General features: G+C 37.9%; 1 protein-coding gene across 6 annotated transcripts in view; it reads left to right on the top strand.

Moving 5' to 3' along the window:
* The window catches only part of LOC127449194 (la-related protein 4-like), a 39,309-nt gene extending 12,818 nt beyond the window's left edge, over positions 1-26,491 (top strand). For 2 of the 6 annotated variants that reach the window (XM_051712448.1, XM_051712452.1), the window contains exons 3-18: positions 4,485-4,598; positions 4,712-4,796; positions 6,391-6,527; positions 6,937-7,040; positions 7,288-7,398; positions 7,487-7,540; positions 9,370-9,573; positions 11,764-11,867; positions 12,225-12,266; positions 14,331-14,522; positions 14,847-14,892; positions 14,972-15,148; positions 15,263-15,387; positions 20,252-20,426; positions 22,423-22,790; positions 23,022-26,491. In XM_051712448.1, coding sequence (XP_051568408.1) covers positions 4,485-4,598; positions 4,712-4,796; positions 6,391-6,527; positions 6,937-7,040; positions 7,288-7,398; positions 7,487-7,540; positions 9,370-9,573; positions 11,764-11,867; positions 12,225-12,266; positions 14,331-14,522; positions 14,847-14,892; positions 14,972-15,148; positions 15,263-15,387; positions 20,252-20,426; positions 22,423-22,790; positions 23,022-23,067 — 2,084 coding nt within the window. In that variant the 3' untranslated portion in view covers positions 23,068-26,491. Of the gene's footprint in view, positions 1-4,484; positions 4,599-4,711; positions 4,797-6,390; positions 6,528-6,936; positions 7,041-7,287; positions 7,399-7,486; positions 7,541-9,369; positions 9,574-11,763; positions 11,868-12,224; positions 12,267-14,330; positions 14,523-14,846; positions 14,893-14,971; positions 15,149-15,262; positions 15,388-20,251; positions 20,427-22,422; positions 22,842-23,021 lie in introns of those variants that run through there. The other 4 variants (XM_051712451.1, XM_051712453.1, XM_051712450.1 and 1 more) reach the window with 4 other exon arrangements.
* Positions 26,492-26,873: the final 382 nt, after the last annotated feature.

Raw genomic sequence — 26,873 nt, 5'->3', positions numbered from 1 at the left:
GGAGTTTCTAATGAATGAGCGGTTGGATTTATTTAAAGTATGCAGCTCAACCACAGTAAGATTGCAGCCTTTAGCGGTTTAATAAATCACACTAGGACATGTCACTATTTTAATTTGATTAATTTCAGAGTACAAGGAGTAATTGAGCAGGCGTTCAAAATAAGCCTGTGAGTGTTTTAAAGCTGTCGTGTGTCAGTCATCCTGCGCGCCGGTACCGGATGGAGTCGTGCTCGGTACTACCAGTACTGCAGAAACACTGGTATCGTTACATCTTTTTTTTTATTTTAGTATCGGATTGGTAACGAAGTACCAGTACTTTTGACAACGCTAATAGAAAATAATAAAAATGGTAACATTATTTTCTGTTGTTTTGTTGCTGAAATGCACATTAGAAGGTAAAGCATTGTTTTGACTTGATGCAACAGTAACATCTGTAAAAAAGTTTATTTATTTATAAATATATATATATATATATATATATATATATATATATATATATATATATATATATATGCGCTTACCTAATTTACGGTATATAGGGCTAAATTGAAATATTCTGCATGCAATCCTACTGATTAAATAAAGTTATCTCTTTGAATTTCTGAAGGCAAACAAAGCCAGTTACTTTTTCCTATAATCAAAGAGCAGATTCTAGAACAGATTTTCCACTGAAGAAAAATGGATTGCTTGGTGCATAATTGTGAAAGGTTGCCATAGTTCCTCCATTGGTGTCCATAGTTGTAAGATGAAAATTTTGTAGAAACTATAAAAACAAAATGGAAACTTTTTAAAAATGACAAGTGTAACAAATTATTTAAGTTTATAAACAATATACAAATTTATTATGAATATAACGCATTGCACATCTGCCATAATACCATTAACACAGTAAGTGTTACTATAGTAAATCCAAGGTACAATTGTTAGGGTGGTGATGTGTGGATTGTACAGCCTTCTAATTTATTTTCTGGTCAGTGTTGTTTATAATGGTGTGCCGTTAAACATGGTTTTAAACTCATTAAATCACCAAGGCAAGAGACACTAAGGGTTTTCATAGGGGTTTTCCACAGTCAAATTCAAATGAGTCTCGCGCCACGCTTCTCGCAGCACTGTTTTTTATAATTTGCATTGCGTGGGTGAGACTGCTGTGCGCTGCTCTGTTCATTGAACTGGCTGATAATTGATCCGGGTTGTGGCTAGTGCTGTTACGTTGCGTTTTTCTCATACGAAAAAGAAAACAATGATAGTTGGCAAACTCTGTAGTCGGTGTGACCTCTTTTAAAAAAAAAAAAAAAAAAAAAAAACGTAAGTGTCACTGGCGGGAATAATTATTGCAAGATGCGACCATTTAGTTGCAATCTGGAGCCCTATATTTCTGCTACGTTTGCCAAAGAAGTTATCAGAGTAAAAGACTTTCCGCTAGAAGAGGTATCATGTCGAGTCTCCTGATTCTCTGTGTATGTGTATGCACTCGTGAACAGCCTTTGATGGGCTGCTATACGATGACGTCACTGAATACGTGCTCAACTGACTGGTGCTGGTAAGTGTTGCATTGCGTCATGGATATGAACCATGTTATGAACCACGCAGCGCCGCTCCTGAATGCATATAGGGGACACACTGCGGTAATTGATATGCGCAATATTGTTATCGTGGGCATTTCAAAATACTGTCAATTATTCTAAATAACCTTTTAGCCAAGATTAGATTTGTCTGATTGTGCTTTATTTTTTTTATTTTTTTATTTTTTTTTGTTTTTTTTTTTGTTTTTTTCTCTTCAATCGATGTATCAAGATTCACAACACTGCATGTATGTGGCATAAATGACACAAACACACACTGATGTAAACATTGTAATTCTATAATGATCAGTGCCCCGTGGCATAATGACCATTTAAATATTAAGACATCAATAGAATGTTGTATTTGGCTATGCATCTATGGTGTTGATGGTAGTGTTTTAAAGATTCAGGGTTCTGTTCAGAGTTCTTTGTGTTAATTTAAAGGCCAGTTTTGTATTGAACAAGTAATTTAACTTGTTTAACCCATTTTTGTAATGCAATTAAATACCGCGATAATACCGTATGCCGTGATAAAAGCTTCAATTATTGTGACGTCAATTTTATACTGTCCCATTACTAACTATGTGACTAAATATATATGATTAGCCACTGGCTGGTAAATGTTCATATTTCACTCATAAGTAATTTAGTAGTTTACTGGCGAAGAAGTTTAACACGATCTTTTCACTGCATGTTCTGTGTAAAAGTTTGGTTCGACTCGTTTTGGGAAATGACTGTCTGTAGACTAGATCCATGGAATCAATTTGTCATTGAATAATGTCCCTTTGAATACCCTTTTTGGCAAAAACAATGACCGTTTACATGGACACCAGAAAGCAGGTTATTGCGAGAAAGCGTTCTTGTTAACATGCACCGTTTAAACGGTATGCTCTTTATGTATACATATGGCTCGGTCAGAAAGCGGATTTCTTCAGAGCAACGTAACTTCCCCGCGATGCTTATGTAAATAACAAACATGGTGTCCAAGGAAGACTTCACTATTTTGTTCTGTTGCTTCACTTTATTTCCTGATATTCCAGAGTTGTTGCTGTGTTTGTTTCCTTAACTTTCTATCGCGACCTGCAGTGGAATTGCGCTGCAATAGTGGAGTTTCCCTTTACGTAAAACTCTAGGATCCCCTCATTGTATGAGTGTATATACGTGAACGTGAGGGACTGTTGATATTTTACAGTGGTGTTTATAAATGGGTATAGTTATTGGGCTCCATCCTATGATGTTTGATATCTGTTCTGTTCCACGCACATGCGCACTTCAAAAACCTGTTAGAATGCCGTGTATGTGTTTACATGGCCACAAGCAGCCTTCTTCGGGAGAAACCTAGGTGTATTAAACTGCTTTCTCTTAATCCCTTAAAACGGAATAAGGAAATCTGCGTTCTCGTTTACGTGACGTTTAAGAACGCCGCTTTCTGCTGAAACCCTGGAATAGGCTACCACCCCTGGAGTTCACTAGTTCGAGTGACTCCAGCTAGGTCTCCTAAGCAACCAAATTGGCCTGGTTGGGTAGAGTCACATGGGGTAACCTTCTCGTGGTCACTATAATGTGGTTCGTTCTCAGTGGGGCACGTGGTGAGTTGAGCGCGGATGCCACGGTGGTTGGCGTGAAGCCTCCACACGCTGTGTCTCCGTGGCAACACGCTCAACAAGCCACGTGTTAAGATGCGTGGGTTGATGGTCTCGGACGCGGAGGCAACTGGGATTCATCCTCCGCCACCCGGATTGAGGCGACCACGAGGACTTAAAAGCGCACTGGGAATTGGGCATTCCAGATTGGGTGAAAAGGGGAAAAAAAAAAAAAAAAAAAAAGAAACCCTGGAATAACCTGCTAAACGTGGTCATTGTCGCTTGGTGTCGCTAGTCTATGAACTGTGAAGTCGCTAGTAGCCGTTCCTACTGCTGTGGCTCTAACATTGCTGGACTGCTCGTCTGGAAATAGTAGCTTTTGAAATTCTGATTACAGATGATACTGCCCGTAAATCAAATGTCATTTTAATTTGACAAGGAATCTGTTCTCACCTCTAAAAATGAAATTTCTTCAAGGGAGAGCATTATAAATGAGTCAAACTCATTCAGATTGATGGGAGTTTATTTATTTATATAATATAGAGCTGTGAAATTGCTCACATCTTTATAACTTCTCTGTCCTGCCTGCACTCGACTACAGTATCTCACAGGAGACGATGACATGAGCTTTGTCTTCAACCTCATTGGTAGTCGCTCCCGAAAGTTACTCGTCTTTTGCATAGTTAAACTTTTCTCAGCTTTGTCCTGTTACTCGCCACGCCCACATCTTGTCACCAGTCACTGTTGCTCGTGATGCCGAAAGTCGCTGTGCTGTCATTGAAAATGAATGGCATCCTGTTGCTTCGTCGCTCTGCGTCAATGGCGGTGTGAACGGGGCTTTAGGTGAAAATTTCTCTTCCAATATAAGTTAAATTAATCGGAATCGAAATTGGAGTCAAATCGAGAGCTTTTGAATCTGAAAATTGAATCGGGAAATTTATCAATAGCTAGCCCTATTCTTAGTTATTGAATCTAAATATCCGTTCAGGGTAATTAGAGCTTTATGTTAGCAAAAGTTTGTACCCCAATGATGATCAGTATCGCGCTTGGAAGGACCTAGAACCACTCCTACTGTAGAGGTCTTATTCTCTCGTTTCTTCTCTTCATCACACTTGCCTCTCTCTCTCTCTCTCTCTCTCTCTCTCTCTCTCTCTCTCTCTCTCTCTCTCTCTCTCTTGGTGGAGTGCGACTGCCCTAATGACCGTGAGATTATGAGATCTGAGGGATGAAGTACATATCTCTGTTTTGAAGCATACAATCCAACATACTGTATTGATTGTTTAAGAACAACCTTAAACCACACAACTTATCCCTTTTCTGCCTTTTGTCTGCTCTGAAGGCTTCAAGGAGTACAGTGTTGGCTATGGAGACTCTGAATCAGCCCCTCCTTTAGAAAGCAGTATGTTGAATGGTATGGAGTCTGCAGAACTGGCTTACCCGCTCTATGAAGCAGGTCTGAAAGTGACACACACCCACTGTCATACTTTAATTCCATCACTGCTGCTTAGTAACTGATTGTCATTGGGTGTGTTTGTGTCTCTGTGTGGGTGCTGTGGAACTCTGAAGGCGAGGTGGTTGAGGAGAAGCTGCCTTTGTCCGAGGAGAGTCTGAAGGAGTCGTTGAGGAAAGAGCTGGAGTTTTGCTTCTCGAGGTAACGCCCCCTGAATTGCCTAGACACACTCACACCTGCTTTCCTACGTTATATAATTTTTTTTTTTTACACAACCCAAGGGATGGATGGAAGTTCATAATCACTTGAACAATAGAGCAGTGCTTATTTACTCAGTGTTTTGAAATTAATTTCTCATCCGATAGCTAAATGCAATGTCATAATGGACCTGTCACATTAGAGGTGATTTAGTGGCCGATCTGATTGAAGCCCTATTATTTGGCAATTTTCTGATGGTTGGTGTGCAGACTAGGGACAGGTGTAATCTGTATTATTCCATTGTACAGAATGGGGCTCTGCTTAAATCAGTCTGCCTATATTATAAGTAATGGACTATTAACTGGTGCTAAACCATGTAGAATACTCCTACACTTCTGTAAAAAGAGAATATAGTTTCCTGGGCCGTAACATTGCGTTTACAAGTGTGGACTTGTGCAAACAAGTTCCCTAGTTAAGTGATAACATGCTCATACTTGGCATCCACCCTATCAAATGAATATGTAAATCCTGGAAAGGAAGATACTTGCAGTTAGAAAAAGTTATTCAAATAATTAATTTTCTACGCTCTGAACACATTGTGCTTCTCAAAGCAGCCCTTAAATCCTTTGATCAAGATTCTTGTCCAATAAAATAAGTTTATTTGCACACCTGGCACTTTCTGACTTTGGCAAGGAAACTTTGTACATTCCATAAACATTAGTAATTTAAACTTAAAATGCATTACACAAGCATTATAAAGAAAAATGGACATACAAATCCCAAGAATATATTTTAGGTCACAAGTTACCTTAAAATGGATTCAAATGAATCAAAAGGAAATAAATAAACAGTAAAATGAAGTGCAGTGTAGTGTTTAAAGTGATAGTTCAGCCAAAAATGAAAATTCTCTCATTTACTCACCCTCATGCTGTCCCAGATGTGGATGACATTCTTTCTTCAGCAGAACACAGATTTTTAGAAAAAATGTCTTAGCTCTGTAGGTCCATACAATGCAAATAAATGGTGATCATACCTTTTTGTAGCTCCAAAAATCACAAAGGAAACATTTATAAGACTTGTTTCAATCCATATCTACAAATAGGTGTGGGTGAGTAACGGAACAATAGTTAAGTCTTTATTTTTATTTTTTTTACTGTAAATCTCAACTTGAACTTTCACTTTCATATGTAAAAGTGAAAATTTAGATTTTAGAGTAAAAAAAAAAAACAAAAAAAAGGGACTTGCATTATCTATTTCTCACCCATACTTATTATATCGCTTCTGTAGATATGGATTTAACCCCTGGAGTCTTATAGATTACTTATGTTCCCTTTATGATTTTTGGAGCAACAAAGGTCTGATCACCATTCACTTGCATTATATGGACCTACGGAGCTTAGATGTTCTAAAAATCTTTGTGTTCTGCAGAAGTCAATCAGTCCTACACATCTGGGATTGCATGAGGGTGTAAATGAGAGATTTTAATTTTTGGGTGAACTATCCATTTAATCAGATTGCACGGAGAAAGATATTTTGGGCTTAAATATGGTTGGTGTGGGGTCGATGTGTTAATTTATTTTGTTTAATGTGGTTCTAGGGAGAATCTCTCAAAGGATCTCTATCTGATGTCTCAGATGGACAGTGATCAGTTTGTCCCTATTTGGACCATTGCAAACATGGAGGGTGTCAAACTACTGACTACTGATATGGGTCTGATACTTGAGGTGCTACGAGGTAAGTTTATAAAAATAAAAATATAACCCTCCAACTTAGAAGTTTTGTTGGTGCATATCTAGTAAACAATATCTGGCTAGAGCAACATCTGCCAGTGTCTATAGTTTGGTGGCTCTGCTTTTTATTCTACCTTTTATTTAAAATCACTGACAATAATTGTATAACTTTGAAAGTTGATTGAATTAACTTTATTCTTTGTTGCTACTTTTTCCCATGTTTCAGTTTAACTGGTGTTAGTTATAAGTAAAACGCACTTTCTCCACCCCCTTTTCATTGACCAGAATTAACCGGCCCGGATCATTGGCCAATACCGATGATCGGACAATATACTGATGAATCGCTATTGTTCACCTGGTCTTACTGTTTATGTTCCTTGCATGTAAACTTCGTTTTCTGTTCATCTGCTCAGCCTCTCCCATGGTGCAGGTTGATGAGATGGGGGAGAAGGTACGGCCAAATCACAAACGATGCATCATCATCCTTAGAGAGGTCCCTGATACCACACCTGTGGAGGTGAGAATACCCTATTGGTACTCCGTTAAAGTTCACGCGTGAATCTTTTTAATGGGGTTAACTTGTCAAATCCGAGGTTACCCCGATGATGATCAGTATCGCTTGGAAGGATCCAGAACTTCTCTCTCTCTCTCTCGTAGGTTTTGACCTAATGACCATGAGATCTGAGGGATAACTGACCTCATGTTCGCTAGTTTTCAGTAGTTCTTATTTTGATTGCTGACTGTTGCTTCTATCTCTCTATCAGGAGGTGGAAGCGCTGTTTAAAAGTGAGAAGTGTCCGCAGGTCATCAGCGTGGAGTTTGCACACAATAACAACTGGTACATCACATTCCAGTCTGATACTGATGCACAGCAGGTACGACACATGCTTGCAGTGTTTTGCTTTGGTTTTGTGGGATTACATTAAACTGGATTGACTAACATTGTTTCACACTCTTTGACAGGCGTACAGATATTTACGTGAAGAAGTCAAAACCTTTCAGGGCAAACCAATTATGGTGAGTGTTCATTCCAGGTGCTATGTTGTTAGGTCAGCTGTAAATTAAGCACCCTGTATTGTGTTCGTGCCTGGCCTACACTTTGCACACAACCAAAGTCACCTTGAATTCATGACCACTCGCACAGTCTTATCGTTTGATAAGACTGATTCATGCCAGCATCTTTTGAGTGTGTGTGTGTGTGTGTTCAAGCAAGTGCACATGGTGGTGCATTTGTGAATGGACATGAATATATGTAATCTGAATGTGTGCTATAAGGTTTGTTGCATTGTTCCAGAAGCAGTGTGCATAGCTAACTGGATGCATTAAGGTTAGTATTTATGATTAACTAGCTGTCCTGAAGTTCTCAACTTTGACCCTTTTCTGTCAGCCATTCAGTGATCAGTTACACTTATGTAACCAATAGACAGAGCCCTGTAGACAGTGTTTGTGATTTATGTAATCCCATACTCGCCACAAATTATGCTGTTTTGGTCTTGTTCAAAGTTTATTTGCTTTAATTTGTTCTTGGAAGAACCCAGGACCACCGCTGTTGATCTCTCTCTCTCTCTCTCTCTCTCTCTCTCTCTCTCTCTCTCTCTCTCTCAGAATGAGATCTGGGGGAGATTAGCATGTGCAAACACTGATTGAATGGAAAAATATAATGTACTTCATATGGTTAATTGTACTTTTGAGTTGATTTCAGATGATTTGAAATGTGAGTTTTGTAGTTTTGAATTTACAGTGGCAAGAAGTATGTGAACCCTTTGGAATTACCTGCATTTATGTATAAATTTGTCTTGATATGATTTGATCTTCATCTAAGTTACAATAATGAACAAACACAATCTGTTTAAACTAAACACGCAAGCTATTGTATTGTTGTACATATTGAAAACATCATTCAAACATTCAAAGTGTAGGCTGGAGAAAGTATGTGAACCCGTAGGCTAATGACGTAAACGAAAGATAATTGGTGTTGGAGACTATTTAGTACTGTGGCCACTCTCCCTAAAAAATAAAAAAAAAGAACCCTAGAGTGACAGCTTAAGACTTGGAGGTCCTGCTGAAGCTCCGTAGAAGTTGGGTGATGCAGCAGGACAATGACCCTAAACATAGAAGTTCACTACAGAATGGCTTAAAAAAAAAATCCACCTTTTGGAGTGGCCCAGTTAGAGCCCTGACCTTAACCCAATGGAGATGCTGTGGAATGACTGCAAGAGAGCCATTAACACTAAACATCCTAAGAATATGGCTGAGCTGAAGCAGTTGTGTAAGGAAGAATGGTCCAAAAGGCCTTCTGAACGTTGTGCAGGTCTAATCCCCAGCTACCGGAGGTGCTTGGTTGAGGTTATTGCTGCCAAAGGAGGATTGAACAGTTCTTAAATCTAAGGGTTCACTTTTTGTTTAATGGAATGTGTTCAATAAAGACATTAAAGATTATTGTTTGTGTGTTGTTCGCTTAGCACATTGTGTTTGTCTATACTTGTGACTTTGAAAATGAGATCATATTTTATGACCAATTAATGCAGAAACCAACTAATTCCTAAGGGATCACATACTTTTTCTTGCCACTGTAGACTGTGTGTGTGGTGATTTTGCTGTTTCGTCCCTTTTTCCTCCGCTCTTATTACATGCAAAAAAGGTAGGGTTGGTGATTTGTATGGATTGCAGAAATGCAAAGGCTTATTTTTGTGAGTAGTGACACCAAGCGGATTTGCAAAAGCCTTTAGAAGCCATACGTTATTTCTTTTTACTTCTCAATTGATTGCTTTGCAAAAGAAATTAAAATGAGCTGTGGAATGTTTCACTAATACAAGCAACATTTGTGTTTGTTTTTGTCTCTGTAGGCACGCATCAAGGCCATTAACACGTTCTTTGCTAAGAACGGTTATGGGGCAGTTGATTCTGGGGTGTACTCTGCTGCTCCATCACAGTACTCCTCTCCAATCTACCTGCAACAGGTGTACCACCCCCCACAGCAGTACCCCCTCTACAGCCTCCTGCCGCAGACATGGACCCCCTCACCAACCCCTTACTTTGAAACACCTCTGGTGAGAACTGTTTGCATTGGTTGAAGATAAATGAATGTGAATTGCAAATGAGTGTTTTGCTTTCAAACCTACCTATTTAGAATTTGAGATGTCAAAAGAAAAGTGTTTAAGTCACCTTATTAAGTTAAACTAAGTGAAACCTGTTGCTTTTTTAATTATTTACAATCGTGACGGGTGTATTGTTTTGACCCAGTGATGATAAACTAAGCGCATGGAGGGAATCAGCATGTGATAAGATGACTTGGGGAATTTTTCTTCACTTCTCCTTTCTTTCCACCTCTCACTTTCTCTCTTTCTCTCCTTAAAGTCTCTGTCACTCCTGTCCCAGTGAGCGTTAAGATTATGAGATCTGAGGGTCATCTGTAGAGTGTGTTCACTAAATGACAGGTTTGACTTTTTTGGGGTGGGGGTGTGAGAGTCAACCTATGAAGGGCTAACTAATAGTTGTCTCTGCATAAATGGGACAAAGTACTTTATATCAAACCTACAATCTTTTGCTTACCAGCCCCACCTGTCCATTACCATTGTTGTTCACCCCAGCAAAATGGTTAATATAGTTATGTCTTTAGTTATTTCTGATGCAATACTTTGACAGAACTGCAAAACTCTGAACTTTTAAAGGGATAGTTCACCCAAAAATGAAAATTCTCATGGTTTACTCGCCCTCTTGGCATCCCAGATCTCTCTGTAGGTCCAAAATTTTGAAGCTTCAAAATCCACATAAAGGGAGCATAAATGTAACCATACGGCTCCAGTGGTTAAATCCATATCTTCAGAAGTGCTATGATAGGTGTGGATGAGAAACAGTCCTTAGAATATTTAAGTAATTTTTTGCTAAATTCTCCTCCCTGCCCAGTAGGGGGCGATATGCTTAAATGTGAAAGTGAAGGAAAAAGGACTGTTTCTCACCCACACCTATCTCATTGCTTCAGCAGATATGGATTTAACCACTGGAGTTGACTGGAGTACTTTTATTTTGCCCAGAAGCTGAGATATTCTTCTAAAAATCTTCGTTTGTGTTAAGCAGATGAAAGAAGCATACACATCTGGGCATGAGGGTGAGTAAATGATGTCACACAGGCAGAAAATCCTTTTCTTTTTTTTTTCTCTCATCTGACTTCAATCCGTTTTGGTTTTGCCCAATTCCCAGTACGCTTATGTCCTCGTGGTCGTGTAGTGATTTGCCTCAATCCGGGTGGTGGAGGATGAATCCCAGTTGCCTCCGCGTCTGAGACATCAACCTGCGCATCTTATGTGGCTTGTTGAGCGCATTGCCACGGAGACATAGCGCGTGTGGAGGCTTCATGGCATCCACCGTGGCATCCGTGCTCAACTCGCCACGTGCCCCACTGAGAACGAACCACATTATAGCGACCACGAGGAGGTTACCCCATGCGACTCTACCCTCCCTAGCAACCGGGCCAATATGGTTGCTCAGGAGACCTGGCTGGAGTCACTCAGCACGCCCTGGGATTCGAACTAGCGTTCAGACTAGCGAACTCCAGAGGTGATAGCCAGCATCTTTTACCACTAAGCTACCCAGGCCCCCTTTTGACTCCTATAAAAAAAACACATTTTTGTGTGTTTGTTTCATTGATATATTCACTCCTTTGTAAAGTGACCTTAGGTTTAAGGCACTATATAAAATAAATGTATTATTACATTTGCATCATTACTATGATGACAAATGTGGATGTGCTAGCAAGAGCGACCGCAGTATGAACAGGAAAAAAATCTGATCTGCAATTTGAACAGTCAGATTAAAAGAATAGGATTTGACACAATCTGATTTTTCCTGCAATGTGAACAAAGCCTAACATGTTATTGGGTACTGCCAGTCCTATTCTTTTTTTTGTCTAAGTAAAATCAGCATTATACTTTTGTATTACAATCAAGAAGGCTGAAGGTATAAGTTAATGGAGTTGCAGTGTGGTCTCTTGAGTTTGTAATCAGGATTATGATCGCAGGCCACGCTGCAGGGAAGCAGCTGCAGTGAAGTGTAGTATGACGAGTTAGTCAGGGCAGTGAGGAGAGACCGCTTTGACCTCATTACCATGCCAACTGTTAGTTAATTTAGTGTACCACATTAATGTAAAAAGATGCATTGAGTGTCACAAAACAGGAATTCTAGATTATTTGTAGGATTTTGAAGACCTCTGGGCTGAACTCGGCTTTTGATGCGTCTTGCAGGCTCCATTTCCCAACAGCACATTTGTTAATGGGTTTGGCACAGCAGGAAACTACAAAACTGGCTCCTCTCCAATCGGCCTTACACGCAACTACCCCCGCAACCGGTAAGATCCCTCAGCCTACATTTTCTCTCACCAATTTTCTCTTTCTTAGCTTTGTCCCTCTCTGCCAAAAACAATGTTTCACTATAAAATGGAAGTTAAAATGTCATGTTTTTCTTGCAAATGAGCAACCAAAAGCTTTGAAATGCCTCCAGTATGCTACATGTGAATGGTTGAAGTTGACCTGGATTAATTTATTCCTTATCGTGTGCTGATTTGGATGCACAAAATGAAGCAGTTGTCTTTGAGGCACTGGAGTCAGAATTAAATATGAAAATCACTGGAAATGCATTTGAGACATAGTAATACCAAGTGTAAACAGGGCCGTACTTGTTTAACAGACTTTGTTTTACTTTCTAGACTTCCATTATATTCCAGAAAGAATGTAATCAATGCCTTCAGGTAGATGCGCTCTGCTATCTTAATGTCTTTTAAAATCATCTCATGCACGTTCATCATAGTACTGATGTCCCTTTTAGTTTACATTTTTATGCCACCCACTGCCTTAATGCCAGAGGTTAAAAACTTTTAGGCTTATGTTTGGATTGTGTTGAGTATCGGCCTCTTCAAGTATTGGCCTTAATGCATCTTTGATGCATTGGAAATTATCAAAACATTTTTTACATGATCGGAGCTAGAGCTGCTTCATAATGAATAACTCTGCTAAAAGCATCTTATCAAAGCATGATGCCTTTCTGCAACATTGATTTTGAATGTAATTGTCATTGCCTTGTCATGATCATAAAATCTCTATAAACCCTGTTCTTGCATGTATCATCTTTTGCTGTGTGTATGGGAGTTTCCTGGTGGAATCTTTTGAAGCGTATATACTTTTAACTGCTGAATAGCAATTGAAGGAAATGGGGTTTTCAATGGCTGATTTTATATCCAATTAGGGATATCAGTTTTCAGACATTTTCATAATCAATTAATCGTTAACATTAATATTGCAAAACGCATGTGGAGGACTCCAAATAATTTGCATTTAGCCTATTATTTAACTTTATATACTTTAAGAAATGCAAGTATTGGCTTTTCTCTTAAAGTATTCTTAGTTCAGTGTATTTATATTTAGGCTATGTTTAGTTCATAATTGGGAATTGTTTAATTACTGTTAATGAAATACTGTTAGTAGTAACTTAAGATGCTTAAGATATATAACTTGTTTACATATTTGAGTTCATTAACTTCACGTTGTGGATCGTGGGATATTTCAGATCTTTTGGACTTTTAAATTTTTTTTTTTAATTAAGTCAAATAACACTGCGTAAACACAGTACATAATATAGTCTACCGCTTCTCTAGTGATGGGCTACATTCAGCTGACATCACACTATCTTCGTGCTTTCCCAGCAATCCCTGATATAATTGTAGGTTGGGATGAAACGAGATCAATAACAGTGCATGTCTTGTACTTTAACACTATCACGTTTTGTGCTCAAAACATTAATGTTCATTTATAGAGAAACGCTCCAACACTGACATTGAGCCTGCTTCATGATCTGTGTGGCTTCTGTGATTTTGGATAATATTTGACAGGCAGCGTGCAAGCGCCCTATAGCGGCGGTGACTATAGACAGCCTTATCAACGTCTGCTGTCATGATTACTGCGTATTTGTCCTGAAATTTATTAATCGATCGATAAGCTTAATCGATCAAGTTGTTAGCGACAATTAATAGATTTTCGATTAATCATTGACATTCCTATATACAATACATTTTACTTGGGGATAGGTCATACTTGTCGATTAGTTGTCCAACTACACTAGATAAACTAGTCAACCTCACTAATTGACTTGTTTTTTTGGGTCATTTTGATATTTGTAGCAGTGGCGCTTTAGTTGCTGTACTGTACTTTAGCTGAGACCGCACAACTGTTTAAAAATAGCCCAATTTTTAAAAATGTGTCTTGAGATCCTATGTTCTGTTCCATTTCACATAGTCTAGAGTGCAAGATGAATGTAAGTGAAAGCCAAATAAGGAATGTGACAAATTAGGGACAGGTAAACGCGAAACCAGTATAATTATTCAAGTTTTCAAGACGGATTGGTTGACTAGTTGTTCAGGTAACCCCCCTGACTTCTCAATTTTTAAAATGGACTTTTTGCATATTTCAACACAAACTACACATGCATAAATTTTCTAAAATTAAATGAACACTTGCTCAGTTTACACCATTTATTTGATTTGTAACAAATATTTGAAATAAAAGGGATATGGAAATGAAAATGCGATCGTTAGTCTTCAGGAACTTCTCAGCCAAACAGACTTGTCTTGCCCATTGTCAGTACATGTATAACTCCTAATTGTAGTGCTTGTACTACACAGCCAGAGACATCCTCCTACCAGCTGAAGAAAGTATTTTCCAGTTGTTTACTCTGCTTTGCTCTGGCTGTGGAGCCCAGGCTGTAGTTACTCTATTGACCATTCTGAAACAGCCCTGATTTTTCTCTGTATTTCGTGCAGGAACCATGTGAAGCCACAGCCTCGTGCTGATGTTGGTCAGCTGACGGAGACTTTGTCTGGTACCAGCAGTCCTCAGTCCTCATGCACCCCCACTTCCGACACCAGCGTTTCCACCCTCACCCCGCTCTCTGAACCACCAACATCCCCCAGAGAGAACCACCACTCAGATCTCGGCATCATCAACCGTGTCAGGTCTGTCCACACAGAATGTACACATTAATGGCATATAAAGTATTGTGAACAAATTTCTTTAGTAGCTGTATAAAAAGAGCAGGTTTGATTGTTTTGACCCAGAGATGATAAACTATGTGTTTAGAGGGAACCAGGGAGTGATAAGATGACTTGGGAAATTCCTCTTCTATGATCACTTCCCCATCCCTTTTTATTTCTTAAAGTCTCTGTCACTCCTGTCCCAGTAAGCAGTATGATTGAGATCTGTGGGTCATCTGTAGTGTGAACACTTAAATGAAGATGGGTCTAATGATTACGGTGTTTAACAACTTCTGATGTGTGCAGGAGAGGAAGCTACCGTGGCATGAGGAGAAGAGAAGATGAAAGAATGGTCAGTCCGTAAACATGTTTATCTGCTGTTAACTAAAACTTGCTCTGTTTCTCTAAGCATATGTTTCTTGCTTCCACAGAGACATCATTCTGAAATGGAGGTGAAAAATCCACCCCCTAAGTTTGACCTTGCTACCACTAACTTCCCACCATTGCCGGGAGGTGTGCCGAGCCATCTGCCAGCTGTGGCCATGCCAACAGAGTCATTATTGGAGAATCGAATGGCAGATGTTGTTAAAGGCATCAATAGGGACAAGGTATAAAGAGCTACTTCATTTGTTTATTCCATCACACTTTGCTTTAATGTAGACAATCTAGGAAATCACTTGAGTAATGAAGTTGCAATTTGTCTGTCTGTCTTTGTGTTTTAGTTCGATATGAATAAACAAGATGTTATTCAAGATACAGGAACGTGTCAAGTGGAAGCGGAATCAACTGCACCCTCCATTCCAGCGCCAAAGCTCCCCTCCACTCAACAGGACACACCTGCCACTAGGTACACATGCATACTGTATAATGCATACCATATGAATACCCTACCCTTTTTTGTGAGAGCTACTGTCTTACTAGATGAGGTTGCTCTGTGGAGCTTGACAGCCCCTGGTGACTATACATGGTCCAGAGTTTCCGCTAAGAAATTTAGGTGCCGGCCAACGTGTCCGGGATTGTTTAAGTTTGCCAGACAAATTGGAAAAAATCCGGTCATCTAATTTTGGTGTTATTTTGCACTGTAACGTAATGGTTTATGCATAATAATTTCATATGACACAAACAGTAAATGTTTGTTCTAGGTGGCTGCTTTTCTATTTAAAAAAAAAGGAAAAGAAAAAAATGCCCATCATGGTATTATTTTTAATTCAAAAAATAACATTCAACAGGGAGCAAAAGTGGACAAAGCAAAAACTGAACTAAATTTGCCACATCTTGTAGTTTCAAAGAAATAATAAATTAACTAAGATCGTTAGGTTATGTCTAGGGCTGGGCGGTATGAATAATTCCCATGACACATGCATCTGTTTTATGTGCTTTTCACAAGCACTTTCTCTGGGGCATGCAAGTGCGTGCAAGTCTATCAGGCTTCCCGGAGCGGGATAACTTGAGCTACTGGATCAATTTTGAACCAGGGAAAACCCTGAAGAGAAAAAAACATCCCAAACAAGTGAAGAAAATGAAGAGGAGCTTGTTATTAAAACAGGGTTTAATCTGTTTGATCTCAAAATATTCAAAAGAATATTAAAGCTAAAAGATGCACTCTGCATTTCTTTGGTCATGTATTTGCAAGAAGGGTTTATAATTATTTGATATGTATTTTCTGCAAGAAGTGTTTTTTTTTTTTTTTTTTTTTTCTCTTCCCTCCATGTAGCCTATGATTTTCTTTATTGCATTGTTTTGGGAAGATCTTCAAATTCTTGAGGAAAGTTTATCATAACAATAGTACATATCAGACTGAAATGTGGCATAATGTGACTTAGCATTATGGTATTGATTTAAAAGTTGTTGTTTTTTTTTGTTGTTGTTGTTTTTACTTTGACTATTGTCAAGTACCAAATAAAGAGAAAATTATATAACATGTATTTAATTAAGATTATCCAAAAAATAGGCATTGCATTAAGGTTATTTAATATATAAACAAATTATTGTTGATTTAAAAAAAAAAATGACTTATGTTGTTATTGTGATACAAAATTACACATATCGTGATGTAAGATTTGTCATATCGCCCACCCCTGTTATGTCATCATTTCTCACCTTGGCTAATCTTCCTTTTATTTTGTTTTTATGGCTCTTTATTTTTATGACTATTTTCCTCAGCTTTTTTATAGCACGAAAGCTGGTCCAGAAGACGGCAACGCAAGGCTGTTTTAATGTGATTATGAAGTGAGAAGCTTTTGCCAGTGTGCACGATACAACTCACCGTAGTGTAGGATTAGGACTCTGCAAGCTTCGGGAAAGTTTAATCCAAGATTCTCTTTTTTATATATATACAGGTGCATCTCAATAAATTAGAATGTCGTGGAAAAGTTCATTTATTTCAGTAATTCAACTCAAATTGTGAAACTCGTGTATTAAATAAATTCAATGCACACAGACTGAAGTAGTTTAAGTCTTTGGTTCTTTTAATTGTGATGATTTTGGCTCACATTTAACAAAAACCCACCAATTCAATATCTCAAAAAATTAGAATATGGTGACATGCCAATCAGCTAATCAACTCAAAACACCTGCAAAGGTTTCCTGAGCCTTCAAAATGGTCTCTCAGTTTGGTTCACTAGGCTACACAATCATGGGGAAGACTGCTGATCTGACAGTTGTCCAGAAGACAATCATTGACACCCTTCACAAGGAGGGTAAGCCACAAACATTCATTGCCAAAGAAGCTGGCTGTTCACAGAGTGCTGTATCCAAGCATGTTAACAGAAAGTTGAGTGGAAGGAAAAAGTGTGGAAGAAAAAGATGCACAACCAACCGAGAGAACCGCAGCCTTATGATTGTCAAGCAAAATCGATTCAAGAATTTGGGTGAACTTCACAAGGAATGGACTGAGGCTGGGGTCAAGGCATCAAGACACAGACATGTCAAGGAATTTGGCTACAGTTGTCGTATTCCTCTTGTTAAGCCACTCCTGAACCACAGACAACGTCAGAGGCGTCTTACCTGGGCTAAGGAGAAGAAGAACTGGACTGTTGCCCAGTGGTCCAAAGTCCTCTTTTCAGATGAGAGCAAGTTTTGTATTTCATTTGGAAACCAACGTCCTAGAGTCTGGAGGAAGGGTGGAGAAGCTCATAGCCCAAGTTGCTTGAAGTCCAGTGTTAAGTTTCCACAGTCTGTGATGATTTGGGGTGCAATGTCATCTGCTGGTGTTGGTCCATTGTGTTTTTTGAAAACCAAAGTCACTGCACCCGTTTACCAAGAAATTTTGGAGCACTTCATGCTTCCTTCTGCTGACCAGCTTTTTAAAGATGCTGATTTCATTTTCCAGCAGGATTTGGCACCTGCCCACACTGCCAAAAGCACCAAAAGTTGGTTAAATGACCATGGTGTTGGTGTGCTTGACTGGCCAGCAAACTCACCAGACCTGAACCCCATAGAGAATCTATGGGGTATTGTCAAGAGGAAAATGAGAAAAAAGAGACCAAAAAATGCAGATGAGCTGAAAGCCACTGTCAAAGAAACCTGGGCTTCCATACCACCTCAGCAGTGCCACAAACTGATCACCTCCATGCCACGCCGAATTGAGGCAGTAATTAAAGCAAAAGGAGCCCCTACCAAGTATTGAGTACATATACAGTAAATGAACATACTTTCCAGAAGGCCAACAATTCACTAAAAATGTTTTTTTTATTGGTCTTATGATGTATTCTAATTTTTTGAGATAGTGAATTGGTGGGTTTTTGTTAAATGTGAGCCAAAATCATCACAATTAAAAGAACCAAAGACTTAAACTACTTCAGTCTGTGTGCATTGAATTTATTTAATACACGAGTTTCACAATTTGAGTTGAATTACTGAAATAAATGAACTTTTCCACGACATTCTAATTTATTGAGATGCACCTGTATATATATATATATTATGAGATGATAACCTCCACTGTTCTACAATAGGAGAGAGCGTAATGGTCATCTAGCATGTTACGACAGTAAGTCACTGTGGATACCATATAAATAAGTGGGGAGAGCCGTAAAGTGACATCTATCTGTCGCAAAATCGCCTGTGATTTCTCTCATAAAACAGCAATTTATCATAGTAAACTTCAAATGTAGTTCATTCCAAAAGGATTTAGCGTAAAACATGTTGAAGATTAGCAGAAAGGCAGTCAATTCATTAAATGATGAGCTGTTTCCTCACAAAAGCAGTTTATTCAGCACACTGCGGCATCTCCTCCATAAACATTAATTAAAAAAGAACAGCCTCTAGTCTCCTAGGCAGTGTACCGTCCATAGAATGTCTATGGGAGTGCCGCGTTATGCTATTTTAGGCAAAGCTTGTAGGCTTCCCTATTAGAAGGGTTCTGGTTTAAACCTCCATGGCAGCAAAGCATTGTTATCATTGGCATGGTGTCATGCTGTGCTCTTGTGGCATAAAACGGGGTTGCTGACACTTTGTGTTAATATTTTTACAGGACATCGTGTCCGATGTTTGAATTTGTAGGACATGAGGACATTTTAACGGTCAGAAAAACGGTAATTACCAGCTAATGGAAACCCTGATATGGTCATGTATGGGAAATTGCAGTTTGGAAAATTCTGCAAGTCATCACCTTTTGTGTTTTATGGTAGATGATCATACAGGTTTAGAATGACATGAAGTTGAAGTCTTTTAAAGCCCCACCTTTTATTGTTGGACTAGAGATGCACCGATACCACTTTCTCCCCCGATCTAATTCCGATACCTGAAATCTCAGTTTCGGCTGATGCCAGTGTTGATTTTTTTCACATAGAATATCTATACATAACTATGTGATACTAAATGGGGATACTCTTATGTAAAAAAAAAAAAAAAAAAAAAAAAAAACCACAACAAAAAAAACACAAACCTTACTATAAATGTATAGCCTTTTAAGAAAACCTATTGTTAACTAGTTTACTGGATAGTGTAGCAGCAAAATTAACAGTAATTCCAGTGGAAGTCTTATTAGAAAAGTCTGTCTGTTTTTTTTTTTTGTTTTTTTTAACTTCTATCTGGACTTTTAACGGATTAAGATCTCTTGTTCACTTTAGTTGTAAGATATCAGTCCACTTCATTCACAGTTATTTTTTGGAACCCAGTCAACTTAAACGTTGTTTGTAAACAAATATTATTAATTACTTATAACACAAGTAATTTTAAAACCCTCTGGCTTTTATTTTGATGGTTGCTCTCAAGGAAGTTCTGTATGTGGGCTATTGCACAGTAGTTTAATTAGTGTATTATTCGGAACCTGGTGACATGCTCCTGTGCTGTTCTCAATGCATGTTATAAGCCAACTGAACTATTGAGCTGCTTCATCTGAGATGTTGTTCGTATGTAGCACTTGCATATTGCGCACTGGCTTTTGCGATTCAAAAAGCTATTGCATGTCTCCGAGACTGAATAAAATTCATGAGTCATAAGGACTACTTTAATGGTGCTTTTATGGTCATTTTTAGAGCTTGACAGTAACGAACATGACTAACACACAGTATCGGATTTGGATCGGGCTCGTCAGACCGATACCAGTTTTGTCTAAAAATGTCAGTATCGGAGCCAATACCAAGTAGGTATCGGATCGGGGCATCCCTCGTATGGATTGAGTGAAATCAGTGAAAGGTTGAACGAATAGAAGCAGGTTGAATAAAATCTGGAATCCTACACATTTTTATTTTGCTTGTTTTTTGTAGTGTGTCACATCAAGTGAAGAGCCCAGCGGAGGTTCAAATCTCTGACATAACTCCCGACTCTGCATCAGTGGCCGCAAACCCTGCCCAGCCTGTTCCCGCCCCCAAACCTTCAAGCAACCAGTCAACGTCAAGCACTGTATCTTCTCCACCTGTCCCTTCAAGCACAATTGTGCAGGTAAGCACAATTATCTGTTAAATCATAATTTCATAATTTTCTGTATTTCTTTAAGCAGTATGTAAAGTGTGCAAAGTATGCACGCTAGGGTTGCACGGTATACCGGTACTAACGAAATATCTTGATGCCACAATTTTAAACGATACGATATCATCTTGTTCATTTCAGTACCATATTAAAGTATGCTGTCATTAGCAAAATGTAATGTGAGTTTTGAGATTAAATCAAATACTATTTGAAAATAATAATCAAATCAAATCACTTTTATTGTCACACAGCCATATACACAAGTGCAATGGTGTGTGAAATTCTTGGGTGCATTTCCGATCAACATAGCAGTCGTGACAGTGATGAGACATATACCAATTTACAATAACATCAAATTAACAACACAATTTAAAGTCTAATACACACATTACTATGTGTATATACAGTTATTTTTTGGAACCCAGTCAACTTAAACATTGTTTGTAAACAAATATTAATTACTTATAACACAAGTAATTTTACTTGTGTTATAATGTCACTATGGCCAAGTGTGATCATTTGTGATCATTAAACAGCAGAAGGATGTCATTTAATGAAATAATATACAGTCACATGCATGCCACAGAACGTATGAGAGGCTCCGTCCTGCTCTGTCATTTCCTACACACACACACATACACACACACAAGCAGGCACACACACAAATGCAACACACACTACTAATGCTGGATTTTCATGCAGTGTGTCCAATAGTATCCATCTGCAGAGAAGTGTTTAGTGTATAATCGGCTGTGAACTCTCAAATGACCGTTTTCACCGTTTCAGCTTGGAGATTTTGCCTTGCGAGTTGCGGGAAGCTTGATGTAACGAACCTTTCACAAACAGGAAGAACTCCAAAGGACTTTCAAAATAAAAGTCCCACTGAAATAAGAGCTCTATAAAACCGGATGTGTGAAATTTAAGACATTACGACAAAAATATTACTATTGTATAAACGTGTAATATTCAAAGTAGTTGCAATAATACTTATAAAAACAATAATATAATATTAAATAGTTATATTATTGATATTATCTGTAAGCAATATCACAAAAGCAAGTGTACTGAATATCAGCACGTTGTGATTCAGCCATGGCAGCCTTTTGTCTCAGGTAATCAGATTGTTTTCATTTAATGTTATTAAAAATGTAAAGTTCTGTTCTATATCTTTTATTTTTTACCAAAAATAATATATATTTATTTATTATTATTGGCTCTATATGTTGAACATTTTCATTTGATTAAAGCTGTACAGTATGTATTTGATTTAACACAATTTAATTAAAACATTTAACATGGAATCCAGAAAAATTGGAGGCATAATTTTTATCTATAAGACTTTATGCAGTTCTTTTAGTCAAGTAATTTTATCAAATCTTTTTTTTTTTTTAAGTTTTATTTGTTGCCTAAATAATAATTGGTATCGATACCAAGGTACCAGGGCTGATATCATACCAAAGCCAAAATTTTGGTATCGAAGCAACCCTAATGCACCCAGGTGACCTATGATTTTCAAAATGTGTAGTATTGGGCGCTGTATCCTACAGTGCAGTGTTCAACCTTCTATTGTCAGTGTGACCAATGAAACAAATGTTATCAGCCACAATTTAACATCTCATCAGGACGCCAATGGGGTATAAAATTATTAGACAACACTGGATAAAGAAATTCAAAATAATTTTTTTTTTTTTTTTTTTTTTTTTTTTTTATAAAAGTACTGATTAGTAACAGATTTTTAGAAGGGACAACTGAACACTGCTCGTTGATTAAACAATGCATTGCATACAACTGTTTGAAACGTGCATTTTGGATGCTGCATTTTTAGAAATAGTTGGCAGTGTACAATATGCTGTAACAAGTATTGTATTTCATGTCCAAACATTGCTGATGCTTGCTTTCTCTTTACTACTGAGGGACTAAAAATAAGAATTTTTGTTAGATTACAATGTTTAATTGACTGTTTTCTCAGGAGCCTCGGAAGCTGAGCTATGCAGAGGTGTGTCAGAGACCACCCAAAGACCCTCCCCCCACGCTGGCAGCCCCGCCCAGCCCCACCCCCTATCCTACCACAAACCAACCACTACGCGAGCTTCGTGCCAATAAAGCGGAAGGCCCAGCCTCGTCCCGCTGCAGCTCCCACGAGAAAGCAGAGAAAGGAAGTGAGAGTCGGACCTCCAGAGAGCAGACTGGCTACCAGCGTGGTTACGGCCCCAGAGGGTCAGGTTTTAAGCTCAGAGAGCAGCAGAGACGGCCCCCTCAGGGTCTACGCACCTCTCCACAGTCAGGGTATAGCAGATGCAGTGGAAAAGAACAAAACATCCCACCCAGATCGCCAAAGTAATGCCTCGTATGCCCACAACACATGCACACTTGTGTGTGCACTTCGATACACACATATATATATATATATATATATATATATATATATATATATATATATATATATATATATATATATATATATATATAAAAAACACAAAGCAAGAGTATATAAATCTCTCTCTATCTCTTTCTCTCTCTCTCTGTATATCTATATGAAAACTGGACTGTTGCACTGTGGTGTCAAAGAACCCTCTACTTAAAGACTTTTGACATTTGGGAACTTGATCCATAAAAATACAGGAGAAAACTAGGAATTTAAGGAAGAAACAAACCTTTTAAACTTTAAAGGAGGACAAACGGGCCATACTTCCTGTGGTGTCTGTGATTTACAACGGTTGATTAACTTGTGAATGGATTTTGATTTTACTTGGAGTGTTTAAGGTCCTGGAACTAGTGTATAATGCTGTAAATTTTTATTATCTATAAAAACTAGATAATTTTTTTTGGTTAAAGTGCTGTTGGTGAGAAATTTAGCCAGCACATGTTCTCCATATGCAACAAAGACCACATGACACTGCTTCTCACCGGTCCATACATCTCACTTGTTTGTACTAATGTGTTTGTTACTTTCTGTTAGCACCTGTCCTAAATGGGGCTGGGACAAAAAAAAAAAATATTTAAAGATGCATCACAATGCTTTCTCAAATGATTGTCAATTCACAATTTATGATTGAAATATATTTAGCTTTTTCGAAAGCTTACAGAGGATGGCAAAATTCTAAAATATTGTGCACCAAATTTAAATGTATTCTATATTCTAAATGTTGCACGTTTCTGCCCAGAGCTGGAAGAACAATGGTCTGTTGTTCTGGCTGTCAATTTGACTTAATGTCTTATGGTCTGGTCCAAATTGCAGATTATTCTGGCAAGAGAACTGCCCACTTAGACAGGAAGAGTCCGTCTGACCGACATATAAAGTGTCCAACCACAGTTTTTTATTTTTTATTTTGCATGCTTTTTAGAAGTGGCATAATATGAAAAAGATCATACAACAATAATAGACATGGGAAAAAAATTAAATTGTGTAGCAATTTCTTTGGATGTATTGAAGACACTGAAAAGATTGAAATTGTGTGTAGTCTGTGATCAGCGCTTCTACCCGACTAAAAAAATAGCAAGGACAGGTCATTGTATCAATCCGGTACCTTTTGTAAATTATTTTTTACTTTTTTAAATAAGTTCGGCTGGAAACAGTGTGCCTAGAAGTTGCGTTGAGGCAGTCAATCAAATTTAAGTTACCAGATTGAAGAAGTACTTGCGTTTTGTGTGCAGTATGAATCAGATGGTCAGCGAACGGACTGTGGGTGTGCCTTCATTGGTTGAGACTGATTCCAAACAAATATCCTCAAGCAAGTATCATAGCTTCCACATAATTCAAAGAGGGCACGGAAAATTGCTAGGTCAATTGCCTGCTTTATTGGAAAAGATTTTGCTTTTGTTCAATCATTGAGTTGCATTGAATCATTTCATAGTCACAATGTGATCACAAATCGAAATCAAATTGACTCGTGCCTAAAGGTTCCCACCCCTAGTCCAAAACTGCAAAGTGAAACTGGTTGTGTGTATGCATGCAATGTTCAAAGAGGGAAAATGGAATGGCAAATGTGTAGATTTAACAGATCACAGAATGTGACTTAAAACTGATGTAATTTCTGCGCCACCAAATGAAATTGCAAAAATAAACTGTTTTCAAAACAGCTTTCTGAATGCGCCCCCGTCTGCTGTTGGTCAAACAAAGAGATAGTCCTGCCCCTAACTCATGCCATTGGTCGAGTTGCTTAAAACAAACAGAGGATTTTCATAGCGCCACAGAGACCAAGCGCTTAGTTTTCGAGAAAATTAACTTATGAATGGCTTGTAGTTGTTTCTGCATATTAAGGTTGGATGGTAGAAAGTATTTTAGCAAAAAGTTACATAAGCTTTAATAAGAATTTCATGAAGAATGGAATAGTACTGGACCTCCTTAGAAAGAAAAGAAGAAATGAAGGACAAACCTAGGGATGTATGTTTAAGAGGATTTTGAGTTGGCTTGCCGTGTTGTATAACGTGTCGTAAAGTGTCATTCGTGATGTCCAGTGTTTTTGAAGGCTGTGTCTGTCAATAACCAAGGGAAGATCAAGCTGCTTTTAAGGCTGAAAGAATTAATTCATTTGTTTAGATGAACAAGTCTTGAAGTCACTGTCTTCCTTGCCCTCTGATAGTCTTGTTAGTGTTTTATAGCAGTCAGGTGTTTGTACAGTTGGCTTTTGACTGTAATGTCAGTTTTTCCTTCTGCTGTAGATGCTGGTTACAATAATCAGGTTGGATTTTACTTCGTCAGAGTTGGTATGCTGCTTCAAAAGTGCTGTTCACGTCCAGTCTCTAATATTCCGTCAGTCCACATGGTCTTTTGTTTTCTTTGTTTAATCTGTATGTGATGCTTACATTTATGCCTGTATATTTCAGGTGTGATTACCTGTATGCAGAGTGATGTACTGTAATATACCTGCTACAGTGTTCATAAATTACCTGTGTCATCTGATGTCATGTTGATTTTTGGTAAAGGAGAGGGAACTCAGGACCTCAAAGGAAATTGATGATGTGTATGACTGCTAATTATGTCCAAGGCTTACTGCAAGAGTTTTTTTTTTTTTTTTTTTCCTTGATCATAGCCTTTTGAATTCAGTAATCATATAAAACAGTTTAGGGGTCTTAAGTTTCAGTTATTGAAATGTATTTTTGAATGTGTTTAAATGTTTCATTTGTGACACTTTAATGCATGATTCTCTCCTCAATTAATTTCTCCTCCCCCATTATTAACGCATCTGTCATTCACATGTATGTTGTGTACCGATCCAGACCAAAGTCAGATCAGCAGAGACAATCTCAGGAAGTGCTGTTTAAATAGCAACTCCTCTCATATCATTCTGCCATGGGCAGGGCCACTGTTTAACGAGCGAGTGATTATAATCATGATCATGTTGTAGTGTGCATATGCATGCGTGTGTTTTAGTTTTATGAAACATCCTTTGTCTAGGGCCTTCTAAAGGTAACAATGTGACCTAATAATAATTTTCTCAAAATTCCCTAATTTTATTTGGCAACTTTAAACCGAAGAACAGTTCGGGAGAGAAAGTTCATGCAGGCATTGTTTAATTTATTTTGTTTTAAATACTGTTTATTTTTTTTAATTTTTTTTTTTTTTTTCCTCCAAGTTAAATTAGTGTGGCTTTCTTGTCCTAACATATGTGATAATAGTTTTGAGATCTGTTATTTCAGATTATTTTCTATATTTGGCAATATTCTCTTTTGGCGCAAATTGTGTAGAGACTGTGCCACTAAAATGAGAAAAATCAGTGGACCTGGTTGTATTTTTTTATTCGTTTATCTGAATTAATTGATTTGATTCATAACTGGCTGTTTAAATGAAATGTATTAAGTTGTTGCTAATCTTATATCCCCTGTAAGATTTTTAGACATGAAAGTGAGAGTAGCAAATGTTTAGTCAAAACAATTTTTTTTCTTTTTTTTTTTTTCTTTCCTTTCCTCTTATAGGTTCTGTCCTGGGAGAGAATAGGCATAGCAACTGCTGAGAGAAGTGAAGTGTTTTTGGACAGCATTGTAGATGTTGAAAAAATGGGAAATGAAAGAAAAAATAAAATCTGAAATTATTTTAATCAGCATCTTTGGTTTTATTCTTGAACACCCTGGTCAATGATGGTAAAGGGTTCCTAGTGAAATTACTACTGTAATTTGGAACTGATCCTAATGGGAATTTTCTCAGGTTTCCCACATAAAATAAAAAGTAGACCTTTTAAAATGCAACCTTTTGATTATCAATAGGAACATCAAAGAAACTGAAAGTAATCTTCAGGATTTTTAAACCCCCTGTAGTTCCCCATTCTGATTTCCTTTAATGCCTTGCTACTGTACAGTTATTCTATAAGGGTTATGAAGATTAAACCGTATTCAGAATCAAAATTAAAAACGATCTGAAAATTTGGGTTATTCAGTCGGACCGTATTTTGTTCTCGAAACCTGTACACATTCCTTTACTAT

Source organism: Myxocyprinus asiaticus, chromosome 12 (assembly GCF_019703515.2).
Source record: "Myxocyprinus asiaticus isolate MX2 ecotype Aquarium Trade chromosome 12, UBuf_Myxa_2, whole genome shotgun sequence".
Taxonomy (NCBI): domain Eukaryota; kingdom Metazoa; phylum Chordata; class Actinopteri; order Cypriniformes; family Catostomidae; genus Myxocyprinus; species Myxocyprinus asiaticus.
This window is presented reverse-complemented; position numbering and strand designations above follow the sequence as displayed.